The sequence below is a fragment of the Galeopterus variegatus genome, unplaced genomic scaffold, assembly GCF_000696425.1.
Source record: "Galeopterus variegatus unplaced genomic scaffold, G_variegatus-3.0.2 Scaffold1606, whole genome shotgun sequence".
In the NCBI taxonomy this organism is placed as follows: domain Eukaryota; kingdom Metazoa; phylum Chordata; class Mammalia; order Dermoptera; family Cynocephalidae; genus Galeopterus; species Galeopterus variegatus.
The window spans coordinates 98764-118548 of record NW_007727717.1 but is presented as its reverse complement, the minus strand read 5'-3'; the positions used below and the strand labels follow the sequence as shown (position 1 = coordinate 118548).

Sequence of the window (19785 nt, the reverse complement as noted above, 5' to 3'; positions counted from 1 at the left end):
AACTATGGACACAGTAGAAAGATTGCCAGGGCTTGGCGGGAGGGAAGGATGGATTGGCTGAGCACAGAGGATTTTTAGGACAGTGAAACTACTGTGTATGATACTCTAATGGTGGGTACATGTCATTACACATTTATGACAACCCACAGAACGTACAACTTCAAGACGGAACCCTGAGGTAAACTATAGACTTTGGGTGATAATGACATGTCAATGTAGGTTCATCAATTGTAACAAATGTACCACTCTGGTGGAGGATGTTTATAATGTGAAAGGCTGTGCATGTGTTGGGGCAAGGAGTATGTGGGGTATCTCTTTATCTTCTGCTCAATTTTGCTGTGAACCTGACACTGCTCTAAAAAATAAAGTTTATGAATATTAAAAAAATAATTGGTAGGGAAAAATTCAGTACAACACAGAAGCTCATTTTCTATTTTTTCAAGGTCTATATCTTCATTTAAATATATTTATTCATAGCAATATTTTCTTTTTTAAATTTTCTCAACAGGAGTCTTTCATAGTTTCCTTTTGTTGCTACATACTAAATTGGCACAGTTTACACAGCTCAAAACTAAGGTATATTTATAGTGCCTATTGCTTTAGCAACCTAGTTTGTCAAAACAGATAGATGAATTCCAATATACGTGAAAATATTATACTTGTTTGTGTGATTATGATGCTACTGCTGAAATAAGAGCAGCAGATGTACTGACAGCAGCAAGCAGCCCAGCATCATGAGATGACCAACTGCCATCTACAAATATTTACTCAGTGCTGTTGTGTACATTCTACTCGACTAAGCACAAGCCTGGAATTAAGATTTAGGCCATGCCATTGTTTCCTTTTTTGGAGGCAGAAGGTCATGTTTCTGTTAAGTGTTTTCCAGTATTCCTATTCTGTCCTTGAAGTTAAAACAGCCTATCAACCACGATTTGATCTTTGCTCCTCAAAGTGTGGCCCATTTAACAGCAGTGTTAGCATAACTTTCGAGTTTGCTAGAGATAATCAGAGATCCCATCCCAGACCTACTGAATCAGAATCTGTTTTATAGCAAAGTCCCCAGGTGACTGGAGGAACACTGAAATTTGAGAAGCACTGCTTTGGACAATGAAATGAGACCTCAGTAAGTCTGATGCCATTTCTGGGGCATGGTGTTATGGGTTGAATTGTGTTCCCTCCCCTTCTTCCACCTCAAATTCCTATGTGGAAGTCCAAACCCCTAGTACTTCAGAATGTGACTTTATTTGGAGGGAGAGTCTTTACAGAGGTAATCAAGTTAAAATAAGGTTATGAGAGTGGGCCCTAATCCAATATGACTGTTGTTCTTATAATAAGGGGAAATTTGGGCACAGAGACACACGCAGAGAGGGAAGAAATATGGGGAGAAGATGGCCTGAAACAGATCCTTCCCTCACAGCCCTCAGAAGGAACCAACCCTGCTAATAACCTTCATTTCAGATTTCTAGCCGAGCCGTGGCGCACTCGGGAGAGTGCGGCGCTGGGAGTGAAGCAACGCTCCCGCCGCGGGTTCGGATCCTATATAGGAATGGCTGGTGCGCTCACTGGCTGAGAAAAAAAAAAAAAAAAAAAAAAAAAAAAAAAGAAGAATTTACTGTGAGACTATTTCTGTTGTGCAAGGCACCCAATGTGTAGTGCTTTGTTAGGGTAGCCTGAGCAGAAAAATACGGTTATGTTTTCTTCTATATCTTGAATTGATTGCCTTTTAGATGATACCAACCAAGCATTTATGCCTTGGATGTGGCCAGAATATGCTATCTATCTGTCAGCAGTCCTCTTGGTGACGTAGTTTGTAATGATGATGTTTCTGACAGTTGCAAAACCAGACATTAAGGGCTCTACAGGGAGTGGCAGCTTCTCTGTGACAGTGCACTTCAGCATGAAGGGAACGATGCACACAGATCCGATAGGGTTTTAGAAATTTAAAGTGAGAGCTGTAGGAGACATGAAAGGATTCAAGAATGAACCTTACTAAGATGGGAGGAACAGAAAAAGAAGATTCAGAGAACACATCAGAGAGAGCAACAATAGAACATCAGAAGGGTGGGAGAACTAGGGAGAAGAGGCTGGGAGACTAGAGAAAAATGAGTAAGCGTTCTTTTATAATTATTTAACCACACAAGTTAATGAAGTAGAGTCATTAATGTATTCCTGTCTAAGGTTTGCAGTTTCAAATCTGTAATCCACATGGATCCTGGAATTAGTAACAGCTAATAGTAATACCTGTGAGAGCTGGAGGGAACTTCCATCTCTCATTTTATACCCAAGGAAGCTAAGTCCCAGTACAGTGAGAGACGCACTCAGCATCACCTGGATGATTAGATGGAGACACAGGCCCAGGATCTCACATCCCTAGCCCAGGATTCTTGCCAGTACATCTGGCATGCATGGCTTTTGGTAGCTGGAGATCACAGAACGAAGTGCCTATGATAAGCTAAATTGCTTTACATGAAGCACATGGATTTTGCATCAAGGAGTTTTAATTATAAGGCTATAAATATGCCAAAGGGATCTGACAACATCTTATTAAATTACAGGGGTGAGCTCAAGTCATTTCTGATGCTGGCATGGTCCCAAGAAGAATGAGTTTTATAGTTGGGAGCTACCCAGCCCTCCCTTCCCTCTCCCTGCCTCCTCCTTTCCCTTCTGAAATTGTTTGTTTGTTTCAATCATAGAAAATATTGTATAGAAGTCAAATATAAATCAAATTATGAAAATGAAGAATATTTCATCCAAATCGTTTCCCTTCCTTTTATCCTCTCATTTGTTTGAATGATGGAAGGATTTAATCTCCAGAGAGACCTCTTTGAAACTCTAAATAGAAAACACTATTTTTTCTGATGAGTTACTAAGTGTGGCTGGTTTTTAAATTGTACTTCCACTGGAAATAGTACATTAGTTTCAAAATTTCTGAAAAAAAAAAAAAGTGAGTGTGAGGAGCGAAGTGAGTGTAAAGAACAAGTTCACAGAAATATTTGTCCTGGGGAAACTGGCAGCTGGTGGTTGTAATAGTACAAATGTGAACTATGACAATTCTTTGTGACAACTATGGAAATAATGGCCTTTTCCATTGGTAGATGCCTTATAAATTTAAGGGTTACATATCAGTTTGGAAGTAAGGTCCCTCCTAAACTCACTTTATTGTGATCACATTGGTATCCAAGATAATGGTTTCTTAATTGTTCTCACAAGATCTTATCATGTCCCTTTTTAGTTCCGCCACATCATCTCTCTTCTCATTTGTGTTTAAGTCACACTTATTAATATATTTATAAATCAGGATCTAAAACAGGGAGATGGAAACCACTTCGCATGTTTGTAACAGATGGAATTTAAGGCAGGGAATTGATTACACTGGTGAGGATGGTGCTGAGAAGCCAAACAAGGGGGCAGTGAAGGAACCCAGTAGCAAGAAACCACTTCTCTCACTAGACTGTATGTACGTATGATCATTTTCTTTAAGTATGTAGGAACTGCTCTAAGTATGTTAGGAACTCAAAAAACTGAAGACACACACCAGAAACAAAGAGGGTTATTGTGGGCTGCGCCATGGAGGCAGATTCTAAGAGCTGGACGGGCAGTGCACGAAGAACTTCGGTGCCTCCTGAGCCACTGTGGGGATCAGCTAAAGGATGCTTTCTGTGGTGTCACTTTGCCTAGCTTAAAACTTCTAGAAAGCACTCTGACCTCAGGGATATTTTGTGAAAAAAACACCTTGTAACACATTTAATTCTCTTAGAAACAACAGTCTCTTACAGAGCAATAGCTCTTTCTTTCAATGAATCAAAGAGATGCATTTATCCAGGAAGAAAGAGGGCTTAGACAAAAGCATTTTGCTCTTCCAAAGAATATTTGCAGATTTTAAATGCATGCCCAAAATAGCAGATCAGACCTTATACAAATACTCTTGAGAGGGTTTACTGGAAGCAAAATGGCAAGGCCAGCAAACTTCCGGGGTATCTGCAATCACCTTTTTTCATGTCCCTTCCTCTCTACACGCTTCTTCCCTTCACTTTGGGCACTATTCCTAACTGCTCTTCTGCATTCCTCACTAATTAATTCTTACTTGCTTGAATGAATCAGATTGAAGTCATTTAAAATTTAGAACACATTTAAATCAATGTAACATCTTCATGGTTGCCTAATATGTTATTCAGTTCTTTTTATACTATGTGATAAAATGGTTTTTTCCCTTAGAATATTATTGTCAGTTGAGGTAACTCACCATACATTTATGTTAACTTGCAGCTACATGTACATGTGTATGTTGGATTTAAGTAATACATAATCTACATATGCAAAAACACCCCCAAAACCAAGAAACATTATTCAGTTCTTTTTATACTATGTGATAAAATGGTTTTTTCCTTAGAATATTATTGTCAGTTGAGGTAACTCACCATACATTTATGTTAACTTGCAGCTACATGTACATGGGTATGTTGGATTTAAGTAATACATAATCTACATATGCAAAAACACCCCCAAAACCAAGAAACCCTGAATACCAAGATGATGTCTGACTTTGTGATGTTATGTAAGAGGTAAGCATAGAATTAATGATGAATTGATACCATTTCTTTTAATGTCACTGTGTAGTCTGTGACATAAAAAAAAGTCTAAAAAAAAGAATAACAGGTTTTAAGTGAAAAGCTTTAAGTTGATGCAAGGGATACATTATTTAATTTTTTTTAATTGATATATATATGACCTATACAAATTATAAGGAAGAGAAACAATGGATATATCTTGGATTCATATTTACTAAGGAATTTTTTAAAAGGCTAATCTCTAAATGAACAAATCTCTCCATAGCAGTGGGGGAAACCATCACCATGACTGAGAAAAAAACAGCTCTACAACACTCTTGTGAATACATGTTACTCTCCTAAACAGTTATTTTAAGGCAATTTCCAAAATTTATTCAGAGAAGATAGTTAAGAGAAGAAGGATTGAAACTGGCTAGGATTAGTGTTTGGCAGGTTTATGGTCACGTTTTTTAAATCCAAGGTGCTTCTATTGTTAGAGTTCCCACGTTCTTTGACATCATATTAATTACTGGAGATGTGACCAGTTTGTGTTGGTGTGACAAGGAGGAAGAAGGTAAGACAGCACACATATACAGGAATTTCTTTTCAGATTTCCTGAAAAGGAACTATCTGATGGTACTGCCAGCATTCACAGGAATAGGCCCATCAACTTCCTGGGGGTCATAAAGAAATACGTACATTTTCTGAGCATGGGACTTTGAGCTGAGTTCTCTGCAAGTTCAAATCTCACACCAGGGGTATGAAGATTCTGAAGTCTCCATCGAGGAACTACTTCTATTTTTTCCTCATAGATTTGGAATAGTGTTCTTCAAAATAGACTCCATAGAGATGGTTGTTGCTTGGACAATAAATGGCTACTAACTCCTTACTGTTAGTTCAAGCTCTTGGCTGGGTTATTCTCTGTTTCTTTCCTGTATCTGTGACGGAACAGCTGAACTGGAGCATATAAACTGGCAGTCATCAATGCTTTTTGTTATTTCTTTCAATAATTGTAATAGAGCAGTCTAGCATGTTATCTGTCTACTATTCTTCATAATAGAGTTTGAGAAAATATGACACCAGGAGAAGGCATTTTTTAGGAAACTGAAGAAAAGATAATATATCAAAATCAATAGCAATTACTCCAGGACACTTTAATTATGGGTGTACTGAGAACATGTCTATTTAGTCAAAACCAATAGAAAATAGAGAAGATGAAAGAGAAAAGAGGTAAAAAAGGAAAAGGATATATATATATATATACAGAGAGAGAGAGAAAGAGAAAGGAGGCATGGAAGGAGAGGCAGAGGACATAGATAGCGTAGATAACATTCTATAAAGATGCCCAGAAACTAATTTGTTAATCGGCCCACTGCAACTGCCCATGGTATACCTTATTTTTCCTCTTATGAATTTGGGCTTGGTTTCTCCTTTATGTTTCAAAGCCAAGAGACTTAACAGAAAGTTAGACTAATAAAAGTTTAAATTAATGTATAGTTGGAAAGACCCCAGATGTAGCATCTAACCTCATATCTTACACCTAGCAGGCTTGTTGTATAATTTATGATTCAGATATTTAAAATAATGTCAAATACAAATGGATTAAAAATTATTTGTACATTGTTATGAAATAAATAGGGAAGAAGTGACTGCTCTAAGGCATGTTAATGACAAAAAGAGTAGTCTTCTATTTAGGTCGTGTGTATATGTTGCATGTGTAGGTTGCTTTGCTCTTTTATGAGATAGCCCATTCATCTGAGAAAATTCCTGAGTATTCTTTGGGATAAAATAAAAGATACGTATTTTAAAATAGCTACATTAAAATCAAATTCCAAGAAGAAAAGGTATGAATGGAAAAATTTTTTGCCATCACTCAAATTACTTAAGTCTTTCCTCCTTCTCACTTTAATGATCTGCCAGCCCAGTTTTCTTCTCATTCTCTTAAGTAACTGTTAAGAAAACAAGGTTCTATGAACCAGGACAAGAGTTTGGCAGAAGCAGTGGTAGAAAGGTTGTTTCCCACTATTTAAAACCACCATAGCATCATTTCACATTCAACTGACACCCAAGGCTCAAGCTCTAGAATGGACAAGGGGATAATAATATACATTTTTCTATTTCCTTATTTCATCTTTATCTCACACATCAACATTTATACCAAGGACATTTTTTTCCCATTTTAGATTATATGTTTTATGAACTGAGTAAATGTTGCCTTTCATGTGATGAAACAATAAATTTTCCCTAGCTCATACTGTTTAACCAATTCTTACCTGCCACTCATCATGAATCATTTAAGATAATTCCCCAGTCATGCATTTAAAAAATCTACTTGAAAGAAAAGGTCAAAGGGATTTTTTGAATTGACCACTTAATTTAAAATATGTAGCCATCAATTAGCCATTGCTATCTACTTTTCTCTTCAGAACAGAAAGAAATGACTCCAATGACTACTTCCTTTGCTTGGGTTTAATATCCTTGAATCTTGCTATCTTCTTTGTAGAAGAATTTGGTCTTTTATTCTAATGACTCACAGTAAAAATGGCAATGACACCTGGGGTACATATGTTTTTCTAAGTCACTTGAAACTTTTTAAATTGGGAGAAGACCGTGTTAAAAAATCTGTGTCTGGTCAATTTAATAAAGATATTTTTAAGCAGTAGAACTAATGTCGATAGACCACCTTTTCTTCGGGGGAAGAGATGGAAAGATTAAAGATGTAAGAAGCAATGCTTGATCCAGATTTTGCTGAATGTATTGCAGTATCTTTATTGTTTTCAGTGAAACTATGAACAGGAGAATGTGTAATAAAACTGCACAATTTGACAGATTTAGACAGCTGGCTCCCTCACAAGAAGTTCACATTTTGTTAATGTCACCCACGTTGAATAAGGGATGATTAGATGTTAAGGTCCATTTACAGAAATGGTTGTCAGGACATTTTTTTTTTTTTTTTCAATTGTAAAACTTTCTGTGATGGAATTCAGTAAAAGGGCTATGCAGAGAAAGCGATGGAGACAAAAGATTGCTATTAACCTACAGATGCAGGCTACTGCATGGTTCATTGCAAGATTTGTCACACTGTTGGGCCAATGAAGTGTTAGTGTGACTAGAAGGGACCACCCCTTTTCTGGGGTAAGAGGGCAATTTGGTCTCCATGCTCATTTAATCCTGAGACTTCTTTGAATAGACTGTCAATTGAATCTAAATTGTGCAAAATTATGCATGCACTTTTTAATGCAGGCTATTGTTCACTAAGCACTGAACCAAGATTTCTCAACCCATTTCCATTTGGCATGAGGTCACTCGAAACTTAAGTAATCATATATGGAAGACAAGAGCAGTGTACTTAACCAATCTTTCTACATTGTGGTTTCTATATAAATATTCACTGTGCTTTAATTGCACACCTCTCACTTTAAAACAATAGAGAAATGCTAGCTTCAAGAATTTTTTTTTTAATTGAGGTTCATATTCCTAAAGGTAAGGAGCAGGTTTGAAAAGTTAGCTGGTGCTGCATAATCTATACTACTCTACAATTCAGATTCTAGAGGAATGGATTTTTATAGAAGGACAATTATAGTGGGTGTGCAGTTGTCATGAGTAGATGTGTTTTTTCAGTAGTGCAACGAGGCCTTACAATTTTGTTAAAATCCGAATGTGGACAGTTGGCCTATTAAAGAAAAAAGTCTACCAAACTTTTTGCAGTTTTAAGTTAGAACATGTAATTTCTTTAAAAACCTGCACAGAACATTTACAGAAAATTTATTGATACATTAACCAGAGTATTTTCATTGAGTTTTGAAGAAACACATACATTAAAAGTCATATTTGGCAAGAATTATTATATTAAAAATTTGTACAAGTGACAGCTTATATAGCCAAGATTTGTCAAAAACAAGTGAGCTCTTCTCCAGTAAGATTCAATTCAGTGTGAAATTTGCGACATTCTAATCACATAAACTCTGACAGTCTTGCTATGGTGGAAAGCACTTTAAAAATGTTTAATGCTGGAATTTTATAAGAATTGGTTGTTTTCTTGCTTTTTCATCCGTCGTTAATGATTACATGTTGGCACAAGGATACATTGCTAGATTAGATCCACAGCACATTAAAGACTGTTTGCTTTCTCACTCCCCTTCTTTCCAATTAAGTTGGTGAAAAATGTAACTTTAGTATTTTACAGGACAGGGTAAAGGTGTTTCATCTAGGTGATGTCTATATTATAAAAATAAAATAAAAAATATAAATAGGTAACACAAACCCAGTGCCTATTGTTAAATAAAATATACAATAAAAGCAGACCTTTAAGGAAGATTGATCTTAAAATATGCTGTTATGATTTAATTATAAAACACTTGAAAACAATCTTGAGATCAAGCTGTAGTAATCAGTTTTCTCTGCCAATAAAAAGGTAAGTGCATAACATTCTGTAATCAGATATATTGATAAAAATGAAGATTACAATTTTATATCAAGTTGCTCATTTAGAAATTCATCAGGGAGTTCTGAAACATTTTCTCATAGTATAGTCCTTTAATATAAAAATATTGCCTTTTTTATTAGATCCATCAGATTGCACAGCAAATGTTTCAAAACTCCATTAAAGTTAACGTTAGTTATTACAGACAGAAAATTCCTGGGAAGTCAAATAATCTCTTCTGGTGACATAAAAATTCCGTTATCAATTTACAATGGAATTTCTGTGTAAATGACTCTGCACAAGGACGTATATATTTTTAAATCCATCCATCAGGCAACCACGCATATAGGGGTTATGAGTGTGTGTGTACGTGCATATGTGAACAAACGTGCCAACATACACACAGAAGATCTGCACATTTCCAGAAATTATTTTTAAATTAATAAAAGAAAATGAAATCACAGGAGTGTGTAGCAGGATAACAGTCTTTCTTTTTAATGACAGGATGAAAAATAAATGCCCGTTGGAAAGGAATATTCAAACAGTCTCAGAAACTATACAATGTAACTTGTTAGATCCAGCAAATAAGATGTCATGTCAATGATCTGATCAAGAATACCTGCCCGGGTCACTCTGCGGATGTTTCTGTCCACTTGTTCACATTGAGAACCCAGATATCCTTTTTTACAGAGGCACTTGTTTGGTCTAACACAGACACCTCCATGACGACATGCTGGCTCGCATTTTGCTGGGAGAAAGAAAGAGCAATAACATCACACTCTTATTCTGTACATCACAAACAGCACCAAGTCTGAGACCAACAAATATATGATAAATAAGGGAATGGAGGGAAGGAAGGAGGAGGATGGTCACAAAATAATCTGAAAGATAAATATACAAGTAGGAAAGAAGGCTTTCAGACCCATAGTTGTTTGGGGGCAGAGTTCAGCGGAGAATGGGAGACACTTCTAGAATAACAGATCATGGGAAACAATTTCAGTTGTTTGCAGAATTGACTCAATTTAAAACTAAGATTTTAGTCCTTTCAAATCTCTGCTCCACAGTGGCATTTCCAACAGAGGGCCTTTCAAGCTCTCTGTTCCCCTTCCTCCAGGGTAGGACCTCAGTATGGGAGAGGCCTGGCTCAAGCAGAGGGCCCAGTGGCTCGAGCATCTCCAATGCTCAAATGTTGGTTACTTTTTGTTAGAAAATATACAAAGTAGACAAGTTATGGTTATAATTTTTTAAAACAAGTACATCTTTAGAATAAACAGAAAAGATAGCATTTATGAATTGATAATAATATTAAATATTAATTTGGGACTTTAATTTTCATCGGTAAGAGGTACTTTAATATTTGAAATAGAGATCAAAATCTTTTCTAAGTAATATGTATATGCTGGTTGTTAAATATGCAGTTTTAACATATACATCTTAAACTCTAGGTTTCTAAATTTGTCCAATTTTCTTACTTTACACCAAATGGAACTTAAACATCATTGCATATGATTGAGGAAATCTCCAGTTGAGGCATAGAATACCCTGAAATAAATCTCTTCTGCTCTCTCTGAGCAGCTGCACACCTAGTTGATGGTTCACGAGGGAGTGGCAAAAAAGAACTTAAAATCTCATAATATGCATCTAGATAATTGCGTTTCCCCCCTTTAATTTAATAGCACCCACTGAAAAACCCTATTTGTAGTATGCTGTAGCAAGAAATCTAGCAGTAAAGTCCGAGAGGGCATTTATGGGGTGTCTAGAAAATGCTGGCACTTGGAGAGGACCTTTGCAAACACTAAGTCATTGGCTAATGTGAAATCTCACAACCCAGGACTGGGAGGCCTGTTGAGGTGATCTAGGAGTACTGTTTTCATGTTTGACTTTTTCTTTTTTTGTGTGTGTGTGTGACCAGTAAGGGGATTGCAACCCTTGGCACAGTGAGGTCTGCACCACGCTCAGCCAGTGAGCGCACCGGCCATCCCTATATAGGATCTGAACCCAGCGGCCTCGGTGCTACCAGCGCTGCACTCTCCCAAGTGAGCCACGGGGCCGGCCCCATGTTTGACTTCTTGAAAGGACTCAATCATTGAAAGGTCTTTTATGTTTATGATTAACTCACATAAGTGAATCATTTATATTAAGAAAATGGAAAATATTTCATTTACAAGCTCAGAAATGGATGAGCATTAATATTATTGTACATGGCTAAACATTTTGAACACTAGACAATTCTAGAAGAAACAAATGATCTTGAGTTCTTGAGTATCTAAGGATGGTTCCTTCCTCAGTCTTTCCCAGTAACAACAGAAATACTGACCGATTCTGCAGAAGTCCCCCTCCCAGCCTGGGCTGCAGCAGCACTTTCCCGTGGGGGTACAGTAGCCATTTCGACAGAGCCGGGAGCACTCCGAAGTCAGCGTCTGAGCAGGTTGCACTGCAGCTCTGCATTCCTCGGGCATTGAAGGTCTGTGTCAAAAGACAATATTTAAAAGTGTATTTTGGTGGAAAATCAATATCGGAACAAAATCTAGTGACTTTGTAGCTTACAAAACACGTCTCTTGCTTTGCAAAGAGACCTTTTATTTATTTATTTATTTATTTATTTATTTATTTATTTATTTTTTCCTTTTTGTCTTTTTTCGTGACCGGCAACGGGATCGCAACCCTCGGTGTCCCGCCCGCACCGCGACCGGCAACAGGATTGCAACCCTCAGTGTCGTGCCCGCACCGCGCTCAACCAGTGAGCGGACCGGAAGAGACCTTTCTTTTAAATGACTCAGTTAGATTTACAACTTTCTAAGAATAGAAAACAACTACCAGTGAGGAAACACACTAACCAATTTTGAACCAAAGTGAATTTATAAACATTCTGAGAAACTTTTTCGTGATCAGAATTTATTGATGAAAAATGTAAGTTTAATCATATTGATATTTTACATTTGGTAGCTAAAATTTTCTAGCAATTGCAAGTTTAAAAATAAAGAAGTGTGGATATTTTAAAACTTTATTTGCCCAGATCTACAAAAGTTTTTAGGAAAAATATCTGAGGTAGTTTCACTTGCTATTGGCATATTTTGCAATATCACAGGGCTGAGAGCATTCATCAAATTGAATACTTGTAACCTAAAAAGCTTGGGAATCAATTTTTATTTCAATTTTACATTTCTTTTGAGATAACTTTTTTCACACTAATTTTTCTTGAAAGTTCATCATACTCTGTGTGTGTTTGTGTGTATACTAATGAGTCAAAGTTTAAACTTCATACAAAGAAAGATTGTGTTGTGTATATAATGGAAATTTTATGTATATAGCAAACAGAACAGTTATTTGCAATGTGGATAGTCATAGATTTTGTTTTAATTGTTGTACACTGACATCATTTATAGAGGAAACCAAAATGTCTAGAAAATTTTTATGGTTCTTATTGCTTTTGAAATAAGATGGTGTCATTCAAGCTGTGTCTGGCTGGAATCACGGTCACAACTGCTTGTTACTAATCTTTGAACAAAAATGGGCAGTGGCACTCTGCTGTCAGTCACTATTACCTGTGCCATGGTGTGGGGGAAGGCTCTTTTCAATTAAGAAATATAAACAAATGTACTTATCACCAGTCAAATCACAGCATTAGGGTGGCCAAAACAGTTGGACTCCTTAACTACAACAACAAAGAAGGTGATCATTATAGGTCAAAACCACCACAAGAGGTTAAGCTTTCTGAGATAAGCAAATAATTAAGCCCTGCAGACTCAGTTTTCTTTTTTTTTGTCTTTTTTTTCGTGTCCGGCAACGGATCGCAACCCTCAGTGTCGCGCCCGTACCGGACCAGGACCGGCAACGGGATGCAACCCTCGGTGCTGCACCCGCACCTCGCTCAGCCAGTGAGTGGGAACCGGTCTGTATGTGGGATCCGAACCCTCGGCGGGCGCGCCGCCACGCTCCCAAGCGGCGCACTGTAGCAGTGCGCCACCGGGCTGGCCCCAGATTCAGTTTTCTTGAGACACGTTACCTTGTTATGTCCCTGTGGCAATATGAACACTGTTAATAATTTGGGGCTGACCTCGGGCTGTTTGTACAATGACTCAAAAGCCATATATATTCAAAACCAGAATATTAAAAATGTATTGTGACTTCTCTAGCACATCTCCTCAAAAATTCCCACTCTGTGCTGAAAGTACTGTGTTTTGCAACTTATGTAACAGTTCAGAAAATTCCCTTAAATCTGTCCAACCTCTTATTTAAATCTAGATAGAAATGGTCAATTTATGTGAAAGGTCCTTAAAGTATTCCATGGACTGAACATATTTTCATTCAGAAAACACTAGTAAGTATTTTCCATGTGTTCCCCAAGGGAATCTTTCTTGGATTAAGGGTGGGGTGGGATAAGGTAGTAAAAAATGTTAAATGGTTATGCCAAGAACAGTAAGGGCATTTCCTTTGCCTTCTTCGGGTTGTTGAATACCCCAAGTCTGCTCTATTTCTTTCTCATATAAAATTCTTATTTTGTTTGTGAGATGATGGTGGCATTTTTGACTGCCAGATGAGCAGTGTTTCAGTAGCCATGAAATTTTAGTCACAGCTATGATCATTTAGTAAGTGGCATTCAGCAAACGGGTACTGTGGTTATTCTCATTTTACTGGTGAATGAAATTTTAGAATTCTGTGTACTTTCTATTCGTTACTCACTTGTTCACCCTCTTTCTGACTCATTCAAGAAAAGAGATCCAGAAAGAGTATGTCAACAATACATCGTACGTGAAAGCAAAGCAGAATGTGCAAGCAGGTAGCTCAGGTGAGCAGATGAATGATTTAGATCAAGAATGTAGGTGAATTCAGATAAACAACAACAGCTAGAAGATGTTACCCATTTGAGGCAAAGTAGAGGGACACTGATTCATGTGCACTGGGAAAATAATGAGGATATGATGAATAGGAATCGAATACTAAAGGGCAGTTCTTTAGGGTAAGGTACCTGACCCTTGTTTCTCTGCTGATCCTCCAATTAGATGCTTTGATTATTTTTCACCAACCATTCAAATAAATGGAAATTCAGATTATAGAAGAAATTCTAAGCTGTTTTTTTGATTAAGATTTAGTAAATGCCTATTTGTCTGTGGATGTAATTATTTCATAGTTGGGCTTGTTTACTTTAGCTTATATGAGACTGTATGGCTTTCATATATAACACATTATAATTCCCTCAATTTTTTATTTAAATACCTGGAAAAATTCTTTTTTTCTTTTACAGAGTTATTCCTCTCCCTCTCTATTAAATTGTTATTCTGTTGGACCACCCTTAACATGAAAAATTGCATGACAGACTGCCTGTCTCTTATAGGACTTCACCTCTCTTAAGGAATAGGTCATTCTGTCTCTCTTTTTTCTTCACTGAAATGAAAGTTTTTGAGGGCAGAAGCTACATACTCAATCCTTTTCAAATCCAATCGTTTACTCAGATAAGTACTGTGCTCTTCACAGGGAGAAGACATAGACCACTGGGGATAAGACACACATAAAAACACAAAAGTATAATGCAGTGCAATCTTTGTCAGGATCCAGGCACACAGGAAGTATTATAGGAATACAGCTGAGGGAGTTAGGATTGAGGGATGATATACAGAAATAACATTTAAGCCACCAAAGTATTGTATTCAACTACTTATATTCAGTGGAGCTAGGAAAATATTATTGAGGCAGTCAATGCATGTTTATTAAATTAAATTAAATGTACATAATAGTAACTTTCTCAAATATACTTTATGGAGCATAAACTCCATGAGGACGAATATTTCCTCTCTTTTCTTGTGTCTCCTCAGGACCTTGAAGTGTGTAGCATATGGCAGATGCTTAATAATAATCGGTTGATTGAGTGAATGAAATTAATAAGAATATGAAATTTTAAAAAGGTGTTTGTTTATTTTCTACATTACTGAGCGAAGATATTAGGAATGTATGGACTACTTAGGGGAGCAATATCATTAAAATCTAATTGCTATACTTTTATATCATGAACATAAAACTAAAAACACTGTATTTCTCTCTATTGCCTAAATTGACTCAAGTCTTAAGAAATTTTTCTGAGGCAGAGTTAAATTTATTTTATATAATGAATTTTTATACTAACTATAATAATAGTAAACAAAAGGCTGAAAAGGCAAGGTGAGCATGACATATAGGGATATAATTGTCTTCTCCTCGCAATGAGAATTAAATCAATACATTAAAATTCATTTTTCAAGTAACACATTTGGTAAAGTCTGACAAAGAATTCTGGTGATCTCAATTATCCCTCTCCACTCACTCTTTGTTATAGTGACATTATCCCTTCCACTGGATAAAATAGGGTCCTTTTACGTGAATTGAGAAGAAAAGGGGATGAAATAGTACATTTGAATTTTATTATTATTATTATGTTGAAATAAGACCATCTGATGCATACATAAATGCTACATAAACACATACATGGGAGCTAACAAAAATATCATGTATATATCTGTGATAGACTAACTCATTTTCATACTTATTTTTGTTGGGCTGGAAAATTGGGTGTTTTAATGTATGGTCTAATGAGAATCAAATTAAATAAAAAAACATTGCTCTTCTTCTAAACTATTACTTTTTAAACTTTTGGACCCTTAGCTATACTGAATGAAGTCAGAAGTAGCTTTCGAAACAGAAATCTTACCCAAGAGGATGTTTAGCTTGTAATAAAGAATATATCCAGCCCATTTGTTGACAGCTATCTCTATAGCCTTTGAACTTAATGTAAATCAGAAAAACATATTTCCTTATCCCTCCACAATGTAAATCAGAAAAACATATTTCCTTATCCCTTCACACATGACAAATAATGAAACACTAAGGGGCTAGTACATTCTTTAATGTATTCAGCATTGTCTTCAGAATTTTAAAACACTTTCTTAGAAATCCACTTGGGCTGGCTTTGTGTAAAAGTTTGGATACTTTCTTGAAATAAAGGGAGAAATTGAAGCATAAGTAATTTATAACATATACCATATGTGATGACTTTTTGTGAATAGCTAAGGTCAGCAGTGAATGTCTTTGGATAGCTGGATTATGAATGGTTTTAATTTGATGATATTTAGTTTAATAAATAAACAAATAAATCAGTCAATGAGAAGTCCTCTGTGAATCTGTGTGGACGTACAAGGGATAAATCCTGTCTGAGCAGACCTGCCCTTCAGAGTGAGCGCTGCAGAAAGCTATCTGTCTTTTACAAAAAGTAAAGGAGCTCATTCTGAAATTTTTGTTAGATGTCCAGATTTTAAAACTCATTTTATTGTAAAACGAGGTACATAGATCATGAGTAATACTCATTTATAAAATCCTGACTCACTGGAGGCTTTAGAAGATGTAATAATTCTATAACCTCTCTCAGCAATGCGCTTAAGTGGGGGAGGTGTATAAAAACTGTCTATTCCTTTATCCAGTCACATTGGGACACGTGGAAAAGTGCTCCCTTGCAATTGTAACATTTACAAAACTATTTTTCCTCCATGCTTTTTCCCATTCTCCTGAGTTAGGAAAAACAGGTCTAATTCATTACTCATAGTGTAGTACCAGATCAGCAGCACCAGCATTACCTGGGAGTTTATTAGAAATGTAGAATCTCAGGCCTGCCCCACCCCTAATGAATTTGAATCTGTACTTTAGCAAGTTTGTCAGGTGATTTATGTGCATGTTCAAGTTTGAGAGGCACTGTTCTAAGTTAGGGCCATTTCATAGCCAGGAGCAATTAATATGGCCACTAAATAAAATGTTCAGGAGTTTTCAAGTACATAAGGCTGTGATATCTTAGTACTGGGTGGAGTCTCTCCTCTGCACAAGGAGGCTGACTTCATATGCCACAGCAGATTCTATGGTTTAATAAATTTCCTCACGCTGTAAACAGTTTGATACACAGCCATCATCCTTAACTACTCATTATTTTTAAAGCCAATACTCCATACTTTTACCTATAGAAGGGTAAGGAAGTGGAAAATTTCTCATGATGTGATAGATTTTATTTATTGTTTCCCATCTGTATAGCTTGAGCCATAGGAATGAGTACTAGTAGAGTAGCTGCTATGTCATGTTTTCAATACTCATTTTAGTGCCTTTCTCAAAGGTCAATACACAAATTGATTTCTTCCCCTCCCCCCCATAATTGTCTTTAGTCTGGCTGTTCACTGATTTTTTCCTGGTCATGCCAACTATTCTCTTTTCAGTGTCAGTTTACTCATGAAGAGTAGAATTCTGGATACCAGTAGATTTCCAGCATGTTTTGTGACTGCATACAGCCATTTATAGCAGCTTTTAAATACATTATACAAATTCAATTTGGCTATGAGGAATCTTATTTATTTATAATACAATTATTCCAAGTAGAAGAGCAGAGCAAATGGAATCTATTCCTGTGTAATCATGCAATATTGATCTCGTTGGGACTTCACAGCAGTACAGACAGCAATATTCATTTCCTAACTGTATTTTTCAGTACTACTTGAGGTATACTAAAAATTAAATGTTTTAAGAGCTACTGCTTTCTTCTTATTCTCAAGGAATGCCTGTTATATGTAGGTTGCAGAAATACAGTCATGTGCCACATAGGATGTTTTGGTCAACAACTGGCCGCATATATGACAGTGGTTCCATAAGATTGCAATGGCTGTACCTTATAGCCTAGGTGTGTAGTAGTCCATGCCATCTAGGTTTTTACAAGTACACTCTATGATGTTTGCACAATGATGAAATTGCCTAATGATGCATTTCTCAGAATGTACCCCTGTCTTTAGTGATGCACAACTGTATCTTTTTATATATTCCTGAATAAGCTGATATTGTAATAAAGAGAAAGAAAACTTAAATTCAAGAATAACTCTAAACTTATGTACATGTACCATTTAAAAATTTTTGTTCATACTGTATATTTCCAGAATTCTAATTTAGGATAGATAAAGGCAATCTTCTATCTTATTTCTGGGTAGTGTCTAGAAATTTCTGTTCTGAAACTTGCTGGAAAAATGGGGCTGGACCTTGCTGTCTTCTCTGTGACCAATGTTGTGTTCAGTTTGAGGTTTTCTAAGATTTAAAAGTCTTGTCCCCCATATGTTGAAGTCCCTTGCGCACCTCACATGTCCCCCACATGCTCACTAAACAGTGTTTTTTGGCTTTAATACCTAGGCAGTTTGGGATTGAGTTGGCATTAAACTCACGAGAGGCAGAGGGAGTAGTAACATGGTAAATGAAGTCACAGGTTTGGCTGCCTAGTGCTAATAAGTTTATCACAAATTTCTCAGATAACCACTTAGTTTTGTTCTACGGTTGAAGATGCAACCATAATAAAAACAAATAATGAAGCCACTTACTTTTAGAAACTTTTTCAGTAACTTTCGTATTTCACTTTGTCTTCCTGAGAGGACCAGCTTATTATTCCCAAATTTAAAAGATCAGGAAGTGCATGAAGGGAGATCTCTAAATGGCTTTCACACAGCTAGGTTCAGATAGTTCTGGAACTCTTTCCTAGCCCCGTGCTCTTTCCACTCACTGGTCCTCTTACTTAATGAAAAGATAGCAAGGTACCCACATTTCAGGCCCTCTTAATCTTGCTATCCAAACACCATCACCACAATACACATATCTAAGAGGGTATGTGGATCTCCTGTATTCATTTTTAAGCGTATCAGCTTACCTCAATGTATATATTTCCATGGGAAAACCGGGACATAAAAAAGTTATGTAATTTCTTAAAGGGAAAGACTAGGAAAAGAAGTTAATGAAACTAAATGATAATATCATCTACCTTTAGACAAAGTCAAGTTTTATCAAATTGCTTTAGGTATTTGTTGTTGCTGTGGATTGAATGTCCCCCCAAACTCACTAAAGCTAGATCCCCATTAGTAATAGTGTTAAGAGGGTGGGAAATCAGAATATGGCAGTGTTGAAAGGTGGGACTTTTAAGAGGTGATTGGATCGTGACGACTATGCCCTTGTGAATGGATTAATCCATTTGAGGCATAATGAGTAATGCTTTAGTGGGTTATCACAGGGCTATCACAGTGGGTTACCACTCGTGGCTTTATAATGAGAGCAAGTGAGCACGTTAGAGCTCTTGCCATTTTTGCTATGTGACTGCCTGCATCACCATGGGACCCTGTAGAGAGTTGCCACCAAGAAGAAGGCCCTTGCTGGATGCTCTGGACCATGGACTTCCCAGCCTCTGAAACTGTAATAAATAAATTTGATTTCTTTATTAATTATCCAGTTTCAGGTATTCTGTTAGAAGCAACAGAAAATGGATTAATACCATTGTATTATATTTGCAATGCCTTAATTTCAGAACCTGATTGCTATGGGACAAATGTGTCCCACAAAGGTTCATGTATTGTAAACTAAATTCTCACTGTAACAGTGTAAAGAGTGGGGAAATCCAATTATGGTATTTGAAGAGTGGTGGCTTTAAAAGGTGATTGGATTGTGAGGACCATGCCCTAAGTGAATGGATGGATCCATTCATGAAGTAATGGGTTGATGGTTTAATGGGTGGTCATGAGTGTGGTTCTGATGGTTTCATAAAGTTAGCTCCCTTGCTCAGTGCATTCTCGCCATGGAACTCTGTAGAGAGTCACCACCAAGAAAAAGGCCCTCACCAGATGTGTTCCTTGGACCTTGGACTTTCTAGCCTTCAAATCTGTAAGAAATACATTTCATTTTCTTATAAATTAACCAGTTTGGGGTATTTTGTTATAAGCAATAGAAAAGGACTAAGACACAGATTAACTATAAGTATTAGTGGTGAATATAGAAACATAGGGGGCC

The 19785-nt window shown here is 36.7% G+C and overlaps 1 protein-coding gene across 2 annotated transcripts in view; it reads right to left on the bottom strand.

The window, feature by feature from the left end:
- Window positions 1–8246: 8246 nt before the first annotated feature.
- The window catches only part of HHIP (hedgehog interacting protein), a 94257-nt gene continuing 82718 nt past the window's right edge, over window positions 8247–19785 (bottom strand). The window contains exons 12-14 of one of the 2 annotated variants that reach the window (XM_008577932.1): window positions 11288–11436; window positions 9590–9718; window positions 8247–8765 (exon numbers count right to left, since the gene is read on the bottom strand). In XM_008577932.1, the coding sequence (XP_008576154.1) occupies window positions 8755–8765; window positions 9590–9718; window positions 11288–11436 (289 nt within the window). In that variant the 3' untranslated portion in view covers window positions 8247–8754. Of the gene's footprint in view, window positions 8766–8864; window positions 9719–11287; window positions 11437–19785 lie in introns of those variants that run through there. The other variant, XM_008577931.1, reaches the window with a different exon arrangement.